Genomic DNA, 25380 nt, shown 5'->3' on the forward strand with positions numbered 1-25380 from the left:
GCTGGGCTGCAGGGGAGGATGAAGAGAGGCTGTGGGATGCAAGCAGAGGAAGGAAGTGGGATCTCAGACACTGAGTGGACCCAGGAAGATCATGCGGCCTTCTCCCAAATACATGGCCACCAAGTTGGAATGGCTGGTGACAAGACAGTAAAAGGGAAGCGAGCCTGTGCCCGACATGGAAATAGAGGACTGGAATCCCAGACAGGCAGGTTGTAAGAGCATCAGGAAATTCTGAAAACCAACAGTGACTTGGAAGCACAGAACTTAACGGTTAATGCTGCCCAGTGTCAGTCACATGGGCCAAGAACATTGTGGCTTCCTAAGTTAGAAAACGCCGTAGACCACAATTTTCAATGGAACACATTACCTTTTGCCAATCACCCCCCACCCCCAATAAAAGTCCACTTTCATTGTTGAGGGAGTAAGAGGAAGAATGTGGGGGATGTGGCTGAGAATGGAAGCTACATTAGCGTTTTTGTTATGATAAACTTTGCATTCAAAATTGGTAAAAGCCCGTTAGCTGCCAAGAGGGAATAAGGAGAACAATTTCCTTTAGAGAAGTCTCAAAACCGAAAGACTGATCTACATGGAAAGCTGTAGAGAAAAGTAGTTGAAAAGTCCATTCATAAAACTTTTATTCCACTTACATGAACTTTAATACATGTGTTCTTAACAATTATGCTTGGATTGTTCATGAAAATTTCATAAGACATTAAAACAAAGCTAGCCGTCATCTCAAGTTATTTCCCTGTTAACTATTTTTACAGCACATGCATGTTAGGCAAGTATCAAAAAGAGAAAAAAAATCACAAAAGCAAAAACAAAACAAAACAAAAAACTTAAAAAAAAAAGTTAAATACATGGGATTTTGTTTACCGCTGTGCTTGATCCGCATGGAGCCGGGAACACCAAGCAACTCGTTTGTACTGCATCTTTACTTTTACATTTGTTCTTAGATTGCCTAAAACATTTAAATACAAATAAAATGTGTAGCAAAAATAATGAAAGCAAACAGCAGGTAACTTTACAAATAATGGAATGTGAACCGTTTCTGCCCTTATCAGAGTAAATTGGGTCACAACTTTGTCTACAGACAACTTCTGGAGCTGTGGTCAAGGGTGTGCACGCAGACACACGGTCTTAGCGTGCATCCACAGGGTGTTCGTGTCCCAGCCTCACAAGTGCTCCAAGCCTTACAGTACCCACACAGACTACACTCATGACTGGACCCATTATCCTGTTTATTCCCCGCCAGCACACACCAATATGTAGGCAGTTTTCTTTGCTTAGACATGGAAGCAGTTTGAACACTGGCCCTTCTGAAGCCACAATGGACCAAAAGTACTAACTATGCCAAACATGTGTAACTCATGTAAAAATTCCACATCCCATATTGGCCACCTCAAGATGAAAACGAGTAACTCCCTAAAGTTAACTGGCTCTACTCCCCTAATATTAAAACATAAAACCACATGGGAAATATAGAAATTCAAATAGAAGTAACATAAACCTGTCATAAATCGTAAACAAAAAAACTATCTGTGGGACAGCATGGATGACAAATGGTCTACTGTGTAAATTTTAGAATGAGGCAGACAAAGGTTGGAAGGCCGGTTAATTTTCCCCTCCTTCTCCCGCTTCTGCTTCGTCTCCTTGGGTATCCGATGTCCACAACTGGTAAAGAAAGGGAAAAGATTTTTTTCAGCATACTTCAGATGGAGAAACAAAACCAGCATCCAACCTTCTGTACACATGTTAAGGGTGGGTCTGGCCTGTGACTACATGCTTTAGTCAGAAAGCTTGGGGCATCACTGAAGGACAGCCTGACCCGGGGAATGGCAGATACACAGCACATCTGTCTGTCTTTCAACAGAACAGATTTAAGTAACTAATGGGCAGGAAGTGGAAATCTCAGTCTTTTAGACAAGGTGGCTTAGTCACTAAGCCATAAATGGCTTGCCCAGCCTCAGCCCCAAACCCACCGTAGAGCCTAATGCAGAGCCAGCCAGTCCTCTCACTTCTGACTCTCAAATATGTAAAACCAAAGCTCTAATGCCAATGGTTTTTAGAGTGTTTTCCAGAAAGATCTCACTCTTGGAGCTGGGTGAGCTGGCCTCTCCTGACAATGTCCCAGACCCAAAACAAACCTAACAAATGTTATGGACAGAAGCAAATATTCTACCAAAAAGAAGAAAGGTGTCGTAGGATGGCAGGATTATGGTTTTCATTATTAACTTCTCATTACTGTTATAGTGTTTCAATAAGCTAATACAGTTCTAAATAGTCCCAACTGTTTCCAGGTAAAATATTTTAAGCCAAACTTAAAAAGGAGAAAAAAGGAATCTACCCTCTAACCTAATATATTCTCCCCAAATCACCTTCCACACTTGGCCTAGAACAGACTCAAAGTCACACATAGCTGGCCAGGTATCTTCTTCCAGACTGTGTGCTTACGAATAGGACAACAGTCTCCTGTCTGTTCCCTCCTTGTCCTTTAATGGTTTTACATTTTGTGTATAAACCTTACACACTACAATCAGGATAGTCTCTTGTGAGGCACTGGCTGTGTCAGCTGGGTGTCACGCTGTCAACAGCAGTCTAACAAGGCTCAGGGCAGAGCTGCTCCTTGACCTTCTCACTCTGCTTAGGACACTCTTTCCTGCACTCACCCCATAATTCCAATGGATGAGAGGAGCATTCAATCAGGAGCCCCTAAAAGTAGTGACACACCTAGGCCTAAGGTCTACTTTAAATACCACCTCATCACTTCAACGCAAGCCTAGACAACATGTAAGACTTAGTGCTAGTTTTCTTCTTGCTTTGCCTAGAATTTGTATTTCTCCTGCCTAAGCTTCCCACCAACTAAAATAACAGCTGTGTGTCACCATGCTCAGCAAGTAAAATAAATTTTTAGCTTACTGAGGACCATAATCAAGGTCTTACACACCGCAGGTAAGCACTTTTCCAACAGCTACACTCACCCCCCCCCATATATTCTTACAATTAGAAATTAGCTAACGAATCAAGTGCTTCATATTTGACGTCTTTTCTTTCCTTTGGGCAGGATGCAGCTCAGTGGTATTCACCTAGTGTATAGAAGGCCCAAATCCCACCTCCAGCATGCACAGCAAGTCAATTCCATATTAACCCTTGCTTATTTTTAAGTCTCTTAAGTTTGTAGACAACCCCAGTTAGAGTTAGTAAAATAATTTTAGCTACAGACTTTAACAGGAAGTAAAACACATAAAGAATGGACAAGTCTCTTAGACAAATTGAACACACACAGAAAAGTAGCCCATAGACCAGAGACACTCATTTCTACCTTTTCCCCGAAACACAGCAAATGCTGGGTAACTTTTTCACCCAAGCCTCAAAACTTCAAATTACTACTCATCTGAAGAAGGAAAAACCCAAGAAGCCAACCATAAGCATGGCTTTATTGGGATCCTATTTAAATAATAAATAACCATTTAAATGAATTTTCAAGAACTGTTGTTTTAGTTTGGTTAAGACAATGGTATATATGGGGTTCATGTTCAAACCTTCAGCACAGCAGAGCATCAACCCCACCTTTCCCTGGGCTAGAGACCAGGCAAGCAAGGGGTGCACTTGTTCCCACCAAACATGCACAACACTAAAGGACAAGAAAACCAACTTCAAAGACAAGTTAGACACCAATAGTAGCAAGTTTACTTTTTTTGTTGTTGGGTTTTTGTTTTTTGGAGATAGAATCTTGTCATGTAGCCTAGGCAAGCTTGTCACTAAGTAGTCCAGGCTAGCCTGTAACTAACTCATGATTCTTCCTCCACCACAAGAAACCTGGATACTTCTGCTGAGTAAGCACATGACTGACTCTGGGGTGAAAAAAATGAAACTACTCAAGACTTGAAACAGAAAGGAGTAACTTAGGATAAGTTAAGCCCAAAAGGTATCTATCTCTCATAAGTACTGGCAATGTTCTCAATAAGGTAGTTTTCTTCTTGGTAAGCTTGTAAACAGTAGATAGGACGCTATATTCAGTTATCTGGCCACACCCTTCAGACTGTCTTAGGTACTCACTGTCAAGTTGTCTCTCAGTAACTGCATTATTAGCGTGCTGTCTTTGTACGACTCTTCACTTAATGTATCAAGTTCAGCAATGGCTTCATCAAAAGCCTACAAATGCAAAACAAAGTACACCTTAGAATTCAAATAATGAACACTGCCCAATTCCCAAGTAACAGGTAAAATACATACTGTTTTTGCAAGAGAGCAGGCTTTCTCTGGGGAGTTCAGGATCTCATAGTAGAACACAGAGAAGTTGAGGGCCAGACCCAGTCTGATGGGGTGTGTCGGCTGCATCTCCTTTTTGCTGATTTCAAATGCTTCTTGGTATGCTTGCTGTGACTGGTCCACAATTCCTAGATAATGCAACACAGTGAAATGGACTTTCAAATTCTATGCTGCAGCTTAAGCCAAACTTTTCATTTAAGATTGCATGTGTCCTCTGAAATATACGCTCTGACAGTCTTATCCAAATTATACTCTTTAAAACAAACAATGCTGTCCTGGATCACACTAGTCACTCGCTGTTGTCAAGAGAAAAGCAACTCAGAGTGGAGCTGAGTTGAAATGATAACTCTGAGGCAAAGAACACTGGCTACTTTTCCCAGTCTGGTTTGATTCCCAGCACCCTAGGGACAGCTTACAACAGTCTGTAACTGCAATTCCGGGGGATCCAATCGCGCTGCTCTGACCTACAACAGTATCGGACACATGTGCCCAAACACATGCAGGCAAACACTCATACACACATCCATCTGATCACCATCTTGTGATTTCCTCATTCTACTCTGAGGTTAACCTCTGTTAACATCGAGGAGACATTCTTATACAAACAGCTTTTCAGAAAGCTTCAAGTTCAAAATACTAACAGGCAAAAACACAAGACAAAAAGAAAGAGTGCTCAGTTCTCTAAGTAACATAACAGAAAAGAAGATGTATATAAGCTCAACCAAGCAAAACCAGCTCACCTTTCTTGTCATCACCAGCAGCAACCTCAGCCAAGTAGCGGTAGTAGTCACCCTTCATTTTCAAATAGAAGACTTTGCTTTCTGGCTGCGAAGCATTGGGGATCAAGAACTTTTCCAAAAGAGACTTCAGAAGAAAAGAAACAGAAATATTAAGACAATACTTACAAATCAAAGTAAAGTATTTTTCTTAAGCAAACACTATAGACTCAGTTGTAAAAGATTTCAAAACAAAACCTTAGTTTTTCTAACAGCACAGCATTCTAGAGTGCTGGTGCAGGAGGACTGTGGTGGATGAGGACCAAGCTCGACTGCAAACCAATGCTGTCTCAAAAGTGTAGTAAATCAATAAGCAACTCAAGGCAGGGAAAGGCCAGATGAAAAAAAAACACTTGTTAATTTCAGCATAGCAATTGGTCTTATCTACAGATCATCACAAATGGTAAAATTTCATCCTGTAGCTTTGCTTAAAACTATTAACAACTTAAAGCTTACTGGAATTGTCACACACCAAATAAAACCAACCTTTTATAGCTAATTTCAAGTAGATGATGTAACTGCATTGGAGAGAAAAAGGTAGAACTGAGTGAATTTAAAAACAAACCAGTCTCTTACCATACCCACTCCCTTGGATACCTCTGCTTTGAAATCAAGGTGATGTTCCTGCTCATCTGGGCTGAACCCCAGATGAGCCAATTCTTCCAAGAGTACTTAGATTCTGGTTTTTATTCTCTGAAAAGATTTGAGTATCTATTATCTAATGATGGGGGACATAAGTGAATACACTTGAATCCTGCTGCCTACTCTATGAATGTAGACAGGTCATAAAGATACAGTTAACTGAGTGACCACCCCTCATAAAGTACATGATTGGCAGCTGGCGTGGGCACCTTTGTAATCTCATCACTTAAAGGCAACACAGAAGCATTCTGAGTTCAAGCATAGATTGTACTACTCATGGAGAGACCCTGCCTCTAAAAACAACCCCCCCCCAACAATAACACACTACCCAAAGGGCTAGAAACGTGTCTCAGTGACCTTGCACTGGCCCAGCAAAGCCACAGAATCAACTTGAGTGTGTGGAGGGTGCAATGTAAAAACCTAAAGTTATGACAGAAACTCCTTTAGGCAGTATTGATAAATGTTAGTGGGAATTAGCAACCTACTTTTTATCAGTAATTTCTGTATTCCTAGAAACCACGCTGAGCAGGGCTGTGGCCACACATCTTTAATCTAGCACTGGAGAAGCAGAGGAGCCAGTTCGTGAGCTCCAGGTGAGTGTAGCTAGAGCCAAGTGTCAGGACAATCAGAGCTACAGAGACCTCTGAAAAACCAAACCAAACCAACCCCCCCACCTTACTGAAGATTGCAGGAACAGACCCAACAGCAATCCCTCAGCCTCAACACTGAAGTGACTCACTTCATTAATTTTCAGAGTGCCAACCAAGTAACCACAATGTCTAAACCTCTCTTAAAAGGACCCCATGAACAAAACCATCTAGTTGGATGCACACCCACATTTTCTGGGGATAATCACAGGCTTCCAGAACCATGAGTTTTTCATTTAAACCAACAGCAGCCAAAAACATCTGAAAAAGTCACTTTCAACTTATAACAGGTCCACCACATGTATGGGGCCTGGGAATCTACTCATGTCAGTGACAGCAGCATCTCCCCATCTTCCTTACAGAAAAAGCCGTCAACACAGGGGTTACAGTAACTTCCTAGTTCCAAGGACTATACAATCTTTTTTATTTAAAAACTGTGAGCACATAGCAGTAAAGGATTCAATGAATCCTGCCTTGTCTTGCTTCCTGATAAGGAAGTTTAGCTGTTATTTTTGGACAGTAAGTGCTGATGTTCAAAACAGCAGTGAGGATAGCAAGAGCTCAGCTTGGCAGTCAGGAAGCTCTTCCAGAGGACCCAAGCTCAATTCCCAGAACCCACATGGCAGCTCCTTAACTTTTGCAACTTGTGTTTTAGGGGAATCTGGCCACCCTTGTCACCCTTGTCCACCAGGCATGTACATGGTGTAACCACATGCATAAAAAACAAAACAGCCCACACAGAAAACAAGAAGACAGTAGACAATAATGCTGATTGCTTTGACTGGAAAGAGTTATGGCTGCACAGGATGACGAGTGAAGAATGACTCCCAAGTGCGGGCACATCACTGTTAATGCCTGTAACTTTGTAGAAACGCACTATACACTGCTCACCTTAAAATACAGCAACTGTTTATACTGTCCACCCTCTTCAAAAAGAACAGGAAATAATTTGTACTAAAATACTTTTCAATACTAACATATTCTTCCTAAACCTATTTTTTTAAATAAGCGCATGAGTTCCACTTACATCGTGTCTACTTCTAAAGGTTTTAGTTTGAGGAGAACAAGGACTTATCCTTTCTTTGGTCGCCAGGGACTAGTGAACACTGAACATAAATACAGAATAGACTGCAAGGTAGAGAAAATGGCAGGGCTGAGTTTGTTTTTTCTCTTGGAGTAGGTACAATTATTAAAACAATTTTACACCTTTTCACTTTCACACAGTCAATTTTGTTTCTCGAGCTACAACCTCAATACTGTCCAGGTGTAAACCGGAATTCATGGGCTTAAGTGATCATGCCCCAGTCCTACAGTAGTTATGGTAGTAGGACCTCATGGTTTTTAATCTTATAAGCTACACAACAATAACAAACCCCCAAATCCATTATGCTGCCTGCTTCTAAGATGCTCAAATAAAGTTCTGACTGAATTACAATGAATGCATACTTTCAACAGCCTACTTTAAATAAAAAGAGAATTTTACAACAACCTTCAGTAGAACAATTTTTATGACCTTAGTGCCTTAAAGACCCACTTCTCAAATATAAAAATAAACGAAGCTCACTATTTAACTTTTAGACAATTAAGATACAATATAAACTAAGGCTGACACTATCAGATAATTAGTAGTTTCCTAAGACAAAAAAAAAAAAAATCTGTGTTTCTGATGCTGAGTGCTCGCCAGGACGACACACACGCGGTGCCGGGCAAGCACCCGTGATAGGAGCAGCAGCCACAGAGCAGTGTCTGCCCACCTGCCTGAGCCAAGGGAACTCACTCTAGAGCAACAAAGGCCAGTGAGAACTGGCCATTGAGGCAGTACAAGGATCACTCTTCACTCACCCGGTTTCACTGCAACATTAACTTCAGTTTGCTTTCCATTTTAATCCCAGAAGTGTCCCCAATATGCTAAGTGGTCCCCAATATGCTAAGTGTTCCCCAATCTATCATCAACCTTCAGATTTCCTAGATATTTGAGAGTACATTTCCTCCTCTGACTTTAAGAAAGCCTGAAGTATCTAACTAAGAATTACAAAAGTAAACCAAATCAAAGGACAGTGTACCAGGAAACGGGGGAAAGACCAAAACCATGAAAAGCAGATGGAAAAGCTGCCCAACTAAAGGACAGTGATTCAAGGGTGTAAGGGAACAGAATTCTGGAACCATCTGATAAGAACAGTGGTCCAATGTCGTATTTAAGAAAAACCTGTAAGTAAACAATTTGGTTGGATTCCCGGTTAAAACCATAAAAACAGGCTGGAGAGATGGCACAGTACCTAAGAATGCTGGCCGCTCTTCCAGACTGCCAAGGCTCCCCATAGGGCAGTTCTCATCCATCTGTAACTCCAGTCCCCAGGGGATCTAGTACCTTCCTTTGGCCTCCAAGGGCACCAGGCACCCACTCAGTGAACGGACACACACTTGGACAAAACACGAATATACTTAAAAAATTTAAGAGCAGGTAAGATGGTTAAAGGCCTTGTGCCAAGACTGGTGACATGATTTTAATGCTTAAGACCCCCCACCCCAAGAAGGAAAACTGACTCCAGTAAAGAAGTGTCCTGTGGTTTAGGTGCAAATGTATTTCAAATTCCAGAGGCAGCACAGAAGCAGTGATGCATGAGTAAACATGGGGAGACAGCTCTCGCTTTCTACACTTAGAACAAGCACTGCATCAATTGCAGGAGGGTAACAGATTGGTGCTTGTGCCTATAGCCCTAGCACTTGGGAGGAAGACTGCGCCAAGTGTGAGACTGGCCTGAGCTTTGGCATGAATTGTACCCTATTTCAAAAAACAGAGATCTGGGCATAAGTGCCAACACTTGGGAGGTAGAGACAGGACTACAACTTCAAATCCAGTGTGCACTATCCAAGACTAGTCATACACACAGCTACATGCACCCTCACAATGATCCTAAAACTAATGAACTAAACTCTGAAAATGCAGCTCAACTGTAATGTGACTCCAAAACCCACTCCTCTACTTTAGTGTATCGCCACATCACTCAATGACACCAAAACACCCCCAGAGAGGAGGACATGGTGCACATTCCTAGTCTTGGGCAATTCTTTCCCACGTAAAGTTTCCCCAGTACTTTATTCTGTAGACCTACAGAATTTACCATCATTTCTAGTTCTCTTAAAATATATAACAGAAAGCTAAGCCATGAATTTAACAGGCTTGCTGCTTCTGAGTTTAGTCTCTTACTCCCCCTTGTGGCTGAAGGGGCACTTGTTCCCAAATTGTAACCAGGGTTGCTCCAAACTAACCAATTAGTGAAGTGCTCACAAAACATGCTAATGATGCTTCCTATGGCAACACTGAGTGTTGTGTGTGAGGTCACATGGACACAGCTACCTTTAAAGGGCGGATGTGAGGATATGGAGAGTGATGAGGGTGATCACCTCCAATGCAGTCCCAGCAATAAGCACATGGCAGACCTTTATTTAATGTCTTAAAACCAACAAGAGAGCTGATACATTAATAATCCCTTGGGCTGCACCCTAAAATACCATAAATGGCAGTCTATGCCAAAAATTTAATAAGCAAACCATCTTTACAAAATTTAATGCTTGATGGAATGCATTTTTTGCTTTGACCAGTTGGGAGAGGGGAGACAGCACAGCATTGCCATCATCTGTTCAGGAAGGCATTACCCCTGTAACTCGGGGAAAACAGAATGGGGAGGAACTACTGTTTAACAACCCTGGGGGAGCTTTGCACTTAGGTAGGATTTCTATTTAAGGCCAGCCTGGGCTACAGAATGAGAGCCTGCCTCAAAATAACTAACCAACCATCAGGCAAATGCCACACCCAAACTGTAACTGCTAATCAATATAGATAACAATCAGGCACCAATTCACCAGTTGTTGACAAATCCCTGACACCCCTGAGCATGTTTTTTCCCTCTCCCCAGGACCCTTTTGCAAGCAGCATAACCTTGGGCCTCACAAACAAGGTCCCATTACCAAGCTTCCATTATGGACCTGTGTGTGCAGACAGGGAAGAGGTCAACTTTAGCTGTCTTCCACCTTCCTTCTTTTACCTCCCTCCCTCCCTCCTTCTTTCTGGAACAGGGTCTGTCATTAGACCTGGACCCCAGTACAGCGAGGCAGAAATCTGTGGGTCTGCCTCCCCAGGAGAGGACTATAGTTCAGTAAGAGCTGGGCATCTGAACTCGGGGCTTCCTGCTCACACAGTACATGTTTTATCAACTGAGTCAACTCTCCAGCACCCTTTAAATGTGAGTCTCAGTTTCTTTTACAGTTTCATTTTCAGAGCCAAGGTTTTATCTTATATATGACCTCAAATTTGTTATTTCCTGCTTGAGGTACTGGATTACAGGAGCATGGCACCTAAGATTTGGCCTTCAACAGTCTCTTTGGCCTAGGCTCTAGCCTTGAAACTAGCTACATGACACAGGGAGTTCAACTTGTGGCCCTTCAACCATCACCCAGAAGCGGCATGCTGGGATTACAGTCGAACACCACTATGCCCTTTACACTGCCTAAGGATGGAACCCAGGTGCATCCCCTTCATCAAATGAGCCACACACACCCCAGCCCAACCCTTTAACAGTGTTTGTAACCTGCGCACATTATAGATCTTGTAAATTCCCTGTGAGCCCCCTCTATTTGTGTACAGTCATTTCCCTCTCCAGTTGAGACTTACAAGGAGAGGCTTTTTATATCTACTCTTCTATGACACAGGGTTTACAAAAAATGGGCAGCCAGCCAGTCAATAAATATTAACTACAGGGCCGTGAAGTCTGCAAACCTGCCCTTAACCATAAAAATCCGTACAGAAACTAACATAGAAGCTAGGCATGCAAGGCTTCTCATTATCTTTGTGATATGACTGAAGAAACAGTCTGAAGACAATGCTCTCAGACAAGAGCTAAGGGTAACTGAAAGGAAAGCCATTACCGAAAAGAACATGGTTCTGGTTAAGTACATGAAATTAAATGTAAAGTTGCTTACACTGTCAAAACAATTGGCCTCTGGGATCTAAGCTCGTCACTTTAAACTGAGCAACAATTTTTAATTAGCTTTAAATTTATTTTGTATAAAGATATTCTGCCTGCATGTATGTATGCTTGGTGCCAGCAGAGACCAGGAAAAGGTGTCAGATCTCCTAGGACTGGAATTACAGACAATTCTGAGTTACCACGGCAATAGGAATGAAACTGGAGTCCTTCTGAAGATCAGCCAATGATCTAAGTGGCTCTTAATTGCTGAGCAACCTCCCGGCTTAAAAAGCAGTTTTATTTAAAAACATCCTGAGGAGCTCATCAACACCTGTCCCTCCCTCACCCCCAGGTTCTGACCATTTCCCCAAAGTCTACCTCCAGCTACTTGCAGGCCTTAGTGGAAGGGAATCATTGAAAGTAAGGACTCAGAAGTCCTTAGGTCAGAGATGAGAGCTGTGAACCTTCCATCAGGGACAATACCAGCTTAAGCCAAAGGCTTTGTGGGATCTGGGCAAAGACAAGCAAATAGGCAGAATGAAAAGTTTTATGAAGATAACTGTAAGAAACATTTAGGGCTGGAGAGATGGCTCAGTGGTTAAGAGCACTGACTGCTCTTCAGAGGTCCTGAGTTCAAATCCCAGCAACCACATGGTGGCTCACAACCATCTTTAATGAGCTCTGGAATTCCCTCTTTTGGTGTGTCTGAAGACAGTAACAGGGTACTTATACATAATAAATCTTAAAAGAAAAAAATGTTATTTAACAGTATAGAGAAAAGACCAAGCCAGACACAGCACTAAAAGAATCTTTTCACGGCTCAGTGGTTAAGAGCACTGGCTTGTTTTTACAGAGAACCCGGCTTCTAGTCCCCCAGTGTCCTCATGGTAGCTCATGCAACTGGAGTCCCAGGGATCCAATATCCTCATCTGGCTTCTTTTGGCCCCAGACAAATGTGGTGCAGGCAGGCTGGCAGGCTATTACACATACAAAATACTGTCTTTTAAAAAAAAAAAAAAAAGGGGGGGATATTATAATTTGTTTTTGTCCATTAAGACAGAGCTAGGTGTAGTGTATCACATGCCTAGATATCTACAAATTCTGAGGTCAGTCAGGGATACAGCCAGACCTTGTCTGAAACAACAAAATCCTCTGAGGGTCTACTAGATGGTCAGAGGGACAAATGTCCTGGGGACAAGCCTCATCATGGGGCTTTCAAAGGTTCGGGAAGCTTCCCCACTTGTCCCGACACACACACACACACACACACACACACACCCCAAATTTACCCTTAATAAGGTATAACTAGGTACCACCTGGAAACGCACTGTACACAACAATGTAAATGAATAAAATAGTAGAAATAGTAAACAGGCAGCACCCAAGGTAATAGAAGTTTGCACAAGAGGATCAGAAGCAGCTATTTCAAGAAAACAGTTTCTGGCCTTAGCAGAGGCAGCTATTCTAAGACCCTACAAACATGAGCTCCCTCCATTTAAAATTGCCACAGTACTGGAGGCTATGGGGACTAAGAGGAAGACACAGTAGGGAGTCCCAAGCATCCCGGACAAGCCTAAGCAGCTTACTAGAAGTTCAATGGTTATCAATTAATACTGATCCAACTTAGTTGACATTAGAACATCCTTAATTTTGACTCTGAAAACCCCACCCTTTAGCATAAATATGCCAAAGATCACCTTTTCCCTAGAGCCAAGAGAAAGTGTATGGTCCTCAGTACTGTCAGGACTGTAAAGACACGGCTGTTTTCTGGACACAGCTCCCGTTAGCCACAAAGAAAAAGCCTAAGTGTTTCACAACTTAAAGATGCCCCAGAAGCCAAATCCAATTCTGCAAAAATTTACACATAACTTATTTTTATTTTATGTACACTGGTGTTCTGTCTGTATTTATGTCTGTGTAAGAGTGTCAGATTAATGGAACTGGAACTACAGGCAATTTTGAGCTGCCATGAGGGTCCTGGAAATTGAACCAAGGTCCTTAGGAAGAGCAGACAGTGTTCTTAACCACTGAGTCACCTCTCCAGCCCCCAAATTATTATTAATGAGTTTTTCTCCATCAGCTCATTAATGTCAAATTTGACACAAGCTGGTCATCTGAGATGAGGGAACCTCAATAAAGAAAACGTCTCCATAAGATCAGGCAGCAGGCAAGCATGTAAGGCATTTTCTTACTTAGTGATTGTTGGGGGAGGGCCCAGTCCCAAGGGGGTGGTGCCATGCCTGGGCTGATATAAAAGCATGCTGAGCAAGACAGGAGTTAGATAGGAGGACTCTCATCCATGGCCTTTATCAATCCCACCTCCAGGTTCCTGCTCGGACTTCCTTCAGTGTAGACAGGAGTGTAAGTCAAATACCTTTCCTTCCCTAGGTGTTCTGGTCATGCCGTTCCATTACACAACAGGAACCCTAACTAGGGCAGAAATGGGTATCAGGATAGTAGGGTACTGTGACAGTGGCCACCAAGTTGTTTTGGGGAGAATTGTGGAAGGACTTTGGAAGAGAAAAGTCATTGAGTGTTCAAAGCTTGGTGAGCTGTTCTGTGGGAGCTTGGAAGAAAAGTGTTGAGAAAAATGCAGACCGTGGAGGCCCAGCTTGGGGAGTTGGAGAGAGTAAACACTGTATATCTGCTATTTTGAATTAAGATTCTGTGGTTTGGGTAAGCTGGGATGAAGACTCTCAGCTGTGACCAAGAAGAGACTAGGCACCTTTAAGAGAAAGCTCTTTGCTTTACTGGGACAATAGATACTAGTTAGCTGGAGCTGAGAAATTAGCAGTGATTAAGAGACCAATATCACTGAAGAAAATTTTCTGAGAAGCTGAACCTGCGAGTCAGCACACAGAAGCTGTGTTCCCAGGGGCAGCCGAGGTTGTGCCATGCGTAAGTCGGCAGACAAATTTGGTAGTATAAGAGCCACCTAGATGGTTCTGGTTTTGAAGGCTTATGAAAGGGCCATGGAGAGCAGCTGAGGCTTGGCACTAGGAGAGGCCACTGGTGAAGGTGCAGCCTCAGTGGCAGTTGAAGGCCCAGGACTTCATGCAGACAAGTTGAGGCTTGGCACCATGAACAGAGCCTTTAAGAGGTTCCTGGTGAAAGTGCAGCTGTCACAGCAAGAGACTCCAATATCTTGGAGATGCATGCATGCCAGTCCTGTGGGACGACCACCAGAACAGCACGAATATTGGAGTGGATCCAGACTGATCCTAGAAGACAAGCTGTGTGTGTGGCATAGGGCGGAGCTGCAAAAGTGACCCAAGACCCTTGGAGGAGCCCAAAAGATAGTGAGTAGATCCTAGGTAGTAGGCATTGATTTTTTTATACTGTAGAATTTTGGAATCGGTCTCATTGTGACTGTGCCCTGGTCCTTCCCTCTTGAATTAAGAAAGTATTCAATTTATTTTTGATTTTACAGGAGCTCACAGTTGAGACTTTGAACTTTTAGGGAATTTGGAATTTTACAAGGACTTTGGATTTTACGAGATTGAACTTTTAAAGCGTTTGAATTTTTAAAGGCTGTAGAACTTAAAATTTGAAGTGTTTATAACAAAAACATTGATATACATATGTGATCATGGGGAAGAAAAAAAAGGTTATGGCTTAACAGTGATGTTTGTATGTCAAGTTGACAAAGGTCAATTGTTCTGGCTAGTTTTATGTCAAACTGTCACAAGTTAGTTATCAGAAAAGAGGGAGCCTCGATTGAGATCCAGCTGTAGTAATTTTCTTTCTTTTTTTTTTAAAAAAAAAGATTTATTCATTTATTATATATAAGTACACTGTAGCTGTCCAGACACACCAGAAGAGGGGATCGGATCTCCTTACAGATGGTTGTGAGCCACCATGTGGTTGCTGGGAATTGAACTCAGGACCTCTGGAAGAGCAGTCGGTGCTCTTAACCGCTGAGCCATCTCTCCAGCCCTGTAGTCATTTTCTTAACTAATGATTCGATTCACAGGGGAGGGCCCAGCCCATTGTGGGTGGTGATCTGTAAGCAGTTGTTCTCAACCTTGTTGTGACCCCTTCACAGGGTTACCAAAGACCATCAGAAAACTGATACAATTCGTAACAGTAGCAAAATTACAATTACCAAATAGCAACACAAATAATTTTATGATTGGGGGTTACCACATACATGAAGAACTGTTTTAAAGGGTCTCAGCATTAGGGTGGTTGAGAACACTGCTCTGTAAGGCTGAAGGGGCCTGGAGCCAGCCAGTTCCCCTCCAGGGTCTCTGTATCAGCTCCTGCTCCAGTGTAGCCTTTCATAAGTTGCTTTGGTCAGGGTGTTTCATCACAGCAACAGAAAACACCTCTGGGCATTCTGGGTTCAACTGCAAAGGGAAGATTCACCCTGAAGGTCAGCAGCATCCTCCCAGGGGTGGGGATGACAGTGAACGGACATCAACACTCATCTCTGCTGCCTGACTACAGACACAATGGGACCAACTGATTTGATCTACTGCCACCACAAATGACTGCACTTAAATGCTGGACCCAAATAAACCTTCCCTTCCAGAGTTATGCTGAGAAAAATAACTAATATACAGCCTTTTTACCTTTCTCTCTTTGGGGAAAGGAGGGTTCTGGGGTGTGGTGTGCTGTGTTTTGAGACAAGATTTCACCATGTAGCCTTGGTTAGACTTAAACACAGCCTGCCTCTGTTCTCCAGTGCTCGGGATGAAGGGTGTGGGCCACCAGATCCCCAAGTTCTAAAACAACCACTATTGTTTTCCCTACTCCAAACAAAGTTTGTCATTTCTTTTTAAAAGTTTCCCATGATTTTTAAAATCCTTAATCCTATCATAACATTCACCATCTGGTCAATGCCCATTTCTCCTCCTAGTCCCAGCACTTGGGGAAACTACTGAAAAGGGGGTCTTGGGGTGTGTGTGTGTGTGTGAGGTTTTTTTAAACATACAAATGTTGACTAACATTCTAACAATGGCTGAGAGAACAGCTCTTACAGAAAGAAGCTTCATTTAATATGTCAAGTTAAACTTCACTTAATTGAGAAGAATGTTTAAAATGATTTCATCATAAACATTAATGCCCAAAACTTGAATAAAATGTCTGAGGCAAGCTAGGTTTTCTTTCTTTTTTTTTTCAGAGCTGGGGACCGAACCCAGGGCACCACTGAGCTAAATCCCCAACCCTGCAAGCTAGGTTTTCTAACCACTCCAATGTACTAAATGCAATACTTATTTCTAAATGCAATCACAGGCTTTACTGTTTTCTTATAGCCTTACTGTTGCCAAATGTACGACATCATACATGGCCTATCTATCACACATTTAAGTCCCATCTCACTGAGGAAACACATCCCAAAGATGGACCATGTAAGAACATTCCTCACCTCATCTGCACAGGGAAAGCCGACATCTGAACCCTACATTAAAAATAGGCAATAGGACACATACTTCAAAGATAATCTATTAAGCCAACTATGAACGCCACATGTACAACGGCAGACCAATGAGCTTACAGGGGGGTGGCGGGGTTGGGAGGGAGAGGGAGACCAACCCTATGTAAGATAATACAACCCCAATATGGTTTATTTCCTGATTGAATTGGAATTCAAAGCATATAAACGTCTTTGTGGAAGAGGTTCAGAGGTAACCCTCATCTCCTCAGTCCCTAAGGCTTCTGCAGTTCTTTTTCATTCTGATTCTCACCTGAATTCACCCTGTCTCACTCACAGTCCTGTCTGCACATGCCCGCACTCTGTTTTACAAGGTCACCTAGGGATTCCTCACAGGTGATGATGTGCAGTGTTGGTTGTCTCCACTCTGGACACTGAACAAGTACCACCTCCTCTCCCCTCAGCATTTCCCTCCACCTATCATTTTTGCCTTCTCAAATAGGTAAAATTTCTCACTGAATACCATCTTTTAAGATGAGAAACCTAACCAATCAAACACATTCCCCATACTCTTCCTGGAAGGCACTCTATCTACTTGATCACCTTAGTCCTTTCAGTGTTAAAACACTGAAAGCCACATGTGACAAAGCCACACGCACATATCTAGAAAGCAGTGGAATGGGTGACAATCACCAGGAACATTCTTCTGTCAAGTCTTTATTCTCAATATAGGAGACACTCAGTCATTATCAACTGTATAGCAATTATTAAAGTCCAAGACACACACAGAAACACAGAAGCTGCCTGGTTTTTATCTTTTTCCTGCACTAGTTAATACATAATAATTCTGAGGGCTAGAGATAAAAATCTATGCCCAACAACTGCACCTAACCGACTCTCCTCCTGACAACTCAACGGACAATATACACATTATTCCTATTAAATTGAACTCAAGTTTTCTTACACTGTAAAATTGTAGTTAAAAAAAAAAACCACCCTCCAGCTTTCCATATCACAATATATTTAAAGTCTGAAATAGGTTTTTAGTATATTAATCTATTTTACTATGACTTGCATAAACTACCCCCTTGGGGTTGTATCTTTTGGGTTTATGAGGAATTATTACTAGATATCTCTAACGACTGGGGCCTCTCACTTAGGAAGAAGTTTGATCTACATGAGACTCAACACTGCGACTTCTAACAAATGTCAGAAGATTGGAACATGTCCTTTTATGTAGGGAAATCCGTTATGACGAGCACACTCGAGAGCGCCCATGTGACAGCGCAGTCTCTCCCTTTAGACTACTTTTATTAAATGACACATTAAACACTATAGCTAGATTAGGGTGCTCAAGAGCCACAAGTATTTTTCTCGGCTAATGCCATGTAGGTGATTAATGTAACAATTAGGTTGCACTCATCATTGATGATACCAACCAACAGCAGAGAAAGAAACCACGCTCACGATTTCATAAAGCACAAAGGCGCATTTCCCACTAAGGGAAGTATTGGCTACATTTTACTCTTCTATTTCACTAGAAAGGGAAGAAAGAAGTTTATGAAAACCATTTCTAAGTCACCATCACCTCTTTAGAAAAGCCCTGTAGGAAGTCCACTTTATTTACTTACTGAGCCTTCTCAAGCTGAAAAGCAAAAACAAAGAAAGCCTTGGAGTTCCGGCAATACTGCTGACCTAATTCCATTGCCCTCTTTCTCAAGGAGCCACTGAACGGCATCTGAGCACTGATATTAACATTATTAGCATGTAATAAACCAAAGCTATACTTCTGAAAAGACTGAGCTAGGGGCAAAAGCTTGCTTACAATTCTCTAAGCCATTTACATATGCAGTGAGGAAATCAACTTTCAAGGGGGAAACTTCATTTAGACCTTGTGAAGAGCTGCAAGTATCCTGATGGAGGCACTCACGCAGGCAGCAAGGGACAAGAACCCTGAGAAGAGGCTATTTACAGATAACTGCAGTTTCTTCACAGGAAACCAGGAGACAGTAGAAGCCACCTGGTCCTTAGGAAAAGTCACAAATATCTGAGAACTTCTCTATATCCTGCCTGTGGAAAATATGCAAACACCTACCTGGAGCTGCCTGCAGCAAGATCATAGAGGTAAATGTTAGCATGTCTCTTTTATCCCTAAGATGTTTTTGTCTCAGGAGAAAGTACAATCTGTTAAGTATACCCTTTGAAACCAAAATATAAACCAGTACTTACACAAAACCTATTAGGCTGAATAAAACCTAGTGATAAACAGATCAGCAAGGAAAGCAGGTGTGTACCTGACAGTCTGAGATGGCTACCTGTCCAGTCTTAAAGTTCTCAATTACCTAATTTCAAAAGTGCTTCAATATAGCACTTTTTAACCTTGGAAAAACAGCAGTCATAAACCTCTTATTATATAAAGAAACAAAAAAAATGTACCCAAAGCAAAAGCCACTTAAGACTTTTTACCTTAAAATGGGTTCAATCTTTAAAAAGCTTTAAAGAACAAAAAGTACAATTTAGAAATCAAAACTTTTTTATCGAAAAAGGCAGTCTTAAAAGTATTCTAATTTGCAAGGTATATATAGTGACCCCCAAGCATTTGGGAGATTGAGACAGCAGAGCCAACATAAGTTTTAAGCCTAGTCTGGGGGTAAGACAGATTCTGCCTCAGAAAAGTAATTGATTAGTCTTCTATTAGATTACCCTCAAATTTTTCTTAATAAAAAAACCAAACAACCCCTTCCCAAAATACCCCACATTATCTTAAAAAATAGGAAATGCACACAATGTACTGTTTCATCTCTTAAGCTCCTAGAAGCACAGTGGGTGCCAAATACTTAGGTACTAAGACTGGACAGTCAAGTAGAGTATTTCATTGTTTACCAGTCACAGTTTGACTCACAACAGATAAACCCACACAATCAACTGCAAACCAGTTTTCTCCAGTGGACTCATTCTACTATAATGGCTAATCCAGAGACAGGAGCTGGCTCTAGACTGAGCTTATAGCACATTCCTTACATAAAACAAGCGGTATAAAATCCCTGTGTTAATATGTACACGTCTATGAGTATCAGTCCTAGCACTATAGGAACACAAACCGTCAGTGAACGGTTTTTCCACTTTAACTTGACCTGCATGGCAAACATTATTACATTTATCTTACAGACCTCATCTGCAGTTGTTCTATTTATAGCATCTTTTAAACAACAAGTTCTAATTTATAATAGACAATTTTTAAGACACAAAGGCCCCCCTGCATTTCTGAAGCCAAAGCAAGTGACTCTTACCAGTACGTCGTTGCAGATGTCCCTCAGCTCCGTCTCGATCTTCTCTCTGTATTCTCGAGCCATCTGCTGCTTTTTCTCAGCACCTTCCGTCTTCTGCTCAATACTCGAGACGACCCTCCAAGATGACCTACGGGCTCCTACAACGTTTTTATAAGCAACAGAGAGAAGGTTCCTCTCCTCGTTAGACAGCTCGGCTCCTTGCTCAGTGACAGACTTCATGCAGGCTGCCATGTCATCGTATCGCTCTGCCTGCTCGGCCAGCTTGGCCTTCTGCACCAGCTCATTTTTATCCATAACTGGATATTCTGCAAGGTGAACAAGAGAAACACTCAGAAAACTCCTGTGAAAAACACACACTCGTTATACCTGTCGTAAATAAGGCACACCAGCATCTCAAACCTAGCTTGAGGAATTAAAACACCCCCACGCCCCCAAACCAACCAGAAAACTAGCATAGTCTGAATATTAACAGTGGGTTAGTCAAACTGCATGTTCCAGATGTTCAGAAGATCCCAATTTCAAGTAAGATCAAAGCATATATGGACATATAAGCTACTTAAAAACCCACCTCTATTTTCTTTGGCCAAAGTATCACTTGATCCTAATACCACTAAATGACCCACTTGAGCAGCGTTCCCTCGAGTGTGTGAATGGGGGTGAAGGGGGTTGTGGGTAGGGACCCTCGAAATGTGTGCATGGAGGTGAAGGGGTTGTGGGAAGGGACCCTCGAGTGTGTGCATGGGGATGAAGGGGTTAGGGATAGGGACCCTCAGGTGTGTACATGGGATGAAGGGGTTGTGGGTAGGGACCCTCAGGTGTGTACATGGGCATGAGGGGATTGTGGGTAGGGACCCTCAGGTGTGTGCATGGGCATCAAGGATTAGGGTAGGGACTGGGATCTACAATGCTTATGAAGTGCATACCTACAGAATCGTGAGTCATGTCAGTGTAATGTAACTCATATACTCTAACCTTTATATGTATATATTCTTACCAAGAGTGACTGAGTTTTATTTAGCACCTCCCCAACCCTGATCTACTACACTTGTAACATTTGCCAGCTGATCATGGAATAAAAATTATCTCAAGATAATTGGCTAATTGCTGCTTAAGACATCTTGAACACACTACCACTAGGACTCACTAAAGCCAAGACCAAATCTGTCTCTATATGGCATTGTATGACCTCTTGCTTCAGCACACACCCATACTTCCTACTATGAGTGTGCACTGAGTCTACAACACACGGAAGGACCCGAGTGCTTCCAATGTCTACCGCATTATTTCTAGCTCGAGTCACAGAAGTACTCAAGCTCTTCTTTTTCATAGTTTCTCAGTTTTCTTTTGCTCAATTTCAACGATCTCTAGATTCCAATTTACTTATTTCTTCAACCATGTCAAGAGCAAGATTCTAAATCATATAGTGATCCCACAAAATATAAAGAAAAAGTCACAACCTGAAGGCACATCGAAAGGCATAAGAGTCACAGCCGCCCACCATGGAAATTATCAAATCCTTTCCTTTCCCTTTCCAGAAAGGACGACCTCTTTTTGGTTGGCCAAACGAGCAGTGTCCAGAACAGAAACACGGAGCTAGCTTAAATTCGAGACACAGTACCTTCAGTGCATCAACTATTTAAAATTTGTGAACCCATACTTCCCCCCCGGGGTCTCGAAATCTAACATCAGAAACCGTCTCTGGTAAATGTTGCTTCCAAAAAATGATGTAAGCCCAGTCAGTACAAACGTTCCTCTGCCAACCTCCCGTATAAGGGGAAGTGGATTAGGTTTCTCACAGGAAAACTAGTGCTCCCGGACCTCGCCTTCAGACTGCGGGAATACTCGCCGCACCCACTTAACCCTTAGCTGCCCGAGGCCGGCGGGTGGGGCGAACCGAAACCGCGCAGCGGTGACTTTAAAGCGCTAGTCCTGGCGTCCGCGCCATCCGCAGCCACCTCCCCTCCTTGGCTCCGCCCAGGCTGGTGCCTCCGCGCTAGTCCCCGACTCTCTTTGTCATGGCGGAACTGTGTCAAGGAGCCCAACCTACTCCGACTGTGAATCCCCCCCCCAACCCGGGCAGAGGGTGGAGCAGTCCGCGCACCCGCCCCAGTCGGATGGTGGGGGGGGGGAGGGAGAGCGACTCACCCTCCCGGGGGCCCGATGCCATCCGCGCCCGCAGAAGCGGAACCGCGGCCGACCCGCGCCGGACACACCCCGCTCCCGCCCAGGGTCCCCTCCGCCTGTGTCCGACCGGAGTCCCGAAGCCCGGACAGCTGCGGTAGGGGGAGGGGCAGGGCCCCACCCAGACAGGCGCAGCCCCCACTAGGGGGCCGGGGCTCCGGGAAGGATGCGCACCTCCCACCGGCCCGGGACGCTGGGGACCCCGAGCCCCTGTGACCCCATGCCTAGCTCTGGCCGCGCCCCTCCCCCACCGCGCGCCCCGAGAGTCCTTTCCGGCATTGCGGGACCCAGCAAGCCCAACTCAGGGTCCCCGACGAGCCCCACCCCAGCGCCCCGCATGCTACCTGGCTGCCCCCCGCGTGGGGGAGGGGTGGCGGGGGTACCGCGGGTGGGGGCGGCCTCACCTGCGCCACGACCGAGTCACAGTCGCGGGCGGAAGCAGGGTGCCGGCGGGGGCGGATCGCGGTCGCCCTGGGGAGTAGGAGCCCCTGGGTATCGCGCGTGGGCGCCTGATCCGCCACCCCCACCCGGGGACCAGAACGGGGCGATGAGCAGCCGGGCAGGCCAGAAGCAAGCGGCCGGGGGCGGCGGTGGGCGCCTGCCCGGGCCCGGCGGAGCCGAGCCGCCGCCCGGGTCCTCCAGGGGAGACCCCTCTCGGCCCGCAGCGCAGCGGAGGGCTGAAGGGAGCGGAGGCCGACTCAGGGCGGCTTCTCACCTGTGTCCGGAGTGGGTGGCGGCACACGGACCCGGCTCGGCAGTCTCTGGGCGGCGGCAGCGGTGGCGGCGAGGCTGAGACTCTGTCCCTGATCTGGCTGCTCACAGGCTACAGCCGCTCCGCAGACACGGGGTTTCCTCCAATCACTAGCCCCGGCAGCAGGGGCACCACACGCACGATGACGTCAAACGCTGCTATGGCAACCGTTGATTGGTGCCCACAGTTCTCCGGCCCAGCGCAACCGCCGCTCCCCTGCGCGCGCCCGGCCGGCCCGCCCGCGCCCGAGGGCGAGCGGAGGAGAGCGCGTACCCGCGCTCCGCTCCGCTCCAGACCCTGCCTTCACCCGCGTGCTCAGTTCTCTCCCCACCGCCCCCGCGAGCTGCCCTCCCTCCCCGCCCCTGCGGCCCGCGGAAGGAAGCCTCTCCCCGCCCCCACCTCTACTGGCGGGCACATCCGGGACCTTCGCATCTCCCCACCCCACCCCCTCCCGCCTGGCCGCCCTCTCTCTGCGCTGGTAATGGCGGCGGGCAGGCTGCAGGGCAGGGTGACAGCGGCTCTACTGCCAGGGCATTGTGATCAGAACCCCGGAGCAGGGCAGCGGCCCCGCCGTCGCGGGGCGGGGCGGGCGCGGTTGCTCCCTCCCGCGGTCCGCTTTACCTGCCTGCTGCAGGAAGCGGCCTTAGACCTTTTAAGGCTTGGAAAAGCGCGAGGCTGAATGACGCCCTGCCCTTCCAGTCGCGAGTTCGGCGTCCGCACCGTGACAGCCTCGGGGACAATGGGTGGTCGCTGGGAGGAGCGGGGAAAGGGTTGGGTTTGCGAGTTGGACGTGATCGTAGAAGCCTGACTTGGGGCGAAGCGGGGAAACAGGCTAGAACACACCGAACTGCTCTTCATGGTCTACGCTTTTACCCTCCGTAGGGCTTTCATTGGGAGACGCATCGTTCCTAACTAACGCATTGTAAGAGTGTGACCCTTTTAGGTTCTGGAAGCAAGGTTTGGGAGCGTGGTCGTTCCTAGGGCCCTAGTGGAGGAGGAGCAGCAGGGCTTCTACGCCCGGAAGAAGGGGGGGGGGAGGAAAAGGGCGGAAATTGCAGGTGCCTGAACCCACAAGGTCTCCACCCAGGAGACGGAAGTTGAAAGGAGATGCAGTTTCTGTATGAAGTATCTGCTTTTGCTCCTTTTAACTGTGCTCCTCTGAGCTAAAACATTTTTTGGGGGCTACACTAAGCACAACTGAAAAAAGAACCTCAGGAATTCGGCCCAGAGCTCTCTGGAAGACTTCATAACAAGCTATTCTTTCCCTACCACTGTCTTATCCGTATGTTGGATACATTGTCTGAACCACAAGCTTGTTCTACAAATTATAACTTGCCTGAAATGACAGCTAGCTAAAGATTTGCCTGTGACCAGTCGCTCCCCTCGCCAATCACCCCCCCACAACCCGTTTCCACAGCAATAGATTCATAACATGCTAAGCAGATGAGCAAATTAATGCAGGTTTTACTTCCAAGATACTGAAGTCAACTTACTTTGGCTTCAATGTAAATTCTTTCAGGGAGTGACTCACTTAAAATGACTTGTTTCAAAAGCTTTCATGTTTCCAGTTCTGTTGTAGGCGCTAGAAATTTGACAGAAGATACTAGGTTAAATCTTTTGTAAAATGGGAGTGGCTGTTAATGTCTGCAATACGCATCTATATGGAATATATCCTTGGGGAAAGGTAAGAGATTTCCCTGCATAAAATGCAGACTTGCTTTGGGAAATAGCTAGTTTGGGCGTTTGCCTTGTGCATTAACTAGCGAGGCTTCTTTGTGTTTTAATAAACCCATAGGTGCGTTTAGCTTTTACAAACTTCAACCAACATGCGTGCCTAATAAAAGGCTTCAAGGGGGCCAGAATTAGATTTGCCTTGGAAGGCCCAAGTGAAAAGTATTTTGAAGAATAAAAAGTATTATGTAGCAAAACCAATAAACAGAGCCCATGGGCCTGAACTCTGGGGAAATTACTGGTGACTTTGATTAGCAGCCCGATTGTCTTACTGTCTTCTCTACTCAGGTCTTACCTCATGCAGATGATTGTCTCCTGTGTAACTTGATAGGCACAGTAATAAAATAGCAGCAATAAAAATGCCATCTGGGGCTGAGGAATGCATGTGTGTACTTCTGAGCACCACTCCATGTAGTTTACTGTAATTACATTTTGGGAACAATAAAGGTGGTAGATGTCTCTGGTGTTCAAAAAACTAGTGAAAAATGAAGTGAAGCTTCGTTAAAAGTAGTAGGTCTAAAGTACAGATGTATTAGCCCAACACAAGACATATACACAGTAGTACTCAGTATCCCATTCATTATATTCCTGCCCCAAAGACAATGGTCTTTTCAGGGTTATGCTACACAGTAAAGTAGGGAGTTTAAATTAGTGTCATTCCAACTGGAGACACATGTCAAGGGTGATCTTTTCTGTCATAAACAGTTCCAGCAGGCTATAATTTCAGTTCTGCACCTTTTAACTGA

General features: G+C 44.5%; 1 protein-coding gene across 1 annotated transcript; it reads right to left on the minus strand.

The window, feature by feature from the left end:
• Window positions 1-618: 618 nt before the first annotated feature.
• On the minus strand, window positions 619-22917 carry Ywhaz (tyrosine 3-monooxygenase/tryptophan 5-monooxygenase activation protein, zeta). The gene is made up of 6 exons (NM_013011.4): window positions 22868-22917; window positions 19972-20276; window positions 5013-5136; window positions 4237-4400; window positions 4060-4155; window positions 619-1674 (listed from the first exon to the last, which is right to left on the minus strand). The coding sequence occupies exons 2-6, from the start codon at window positions 20263-20265 to the stop codon at window positions 1615-1617; spliced, it is 738 nt and encodes a 245-aa protein (NP_037143.2). The 5' UTR covers window positions 20266-20276; window positions 22868-22917; the 3' UTR covers window positions 619-1614.
• Between the last annotated feature and the right edge of the window lie 2463 nt (window positions 22918-25380).

The sequence above is a fragment of the Rattus norvegicus genome, chromosome 7 (genome assembly GCF_036323735.1).
Source record: "Rattus norvegicus strain BN/NHsdMcwi chromosome 7, GRCr8, whole genome shotgun sequence".
Lineage (NCBI taxonomy): Eukaryota > Metazoa > Chordata > Mammalia > Rodentia > Muridae > Rattus > Rattus norvegicus.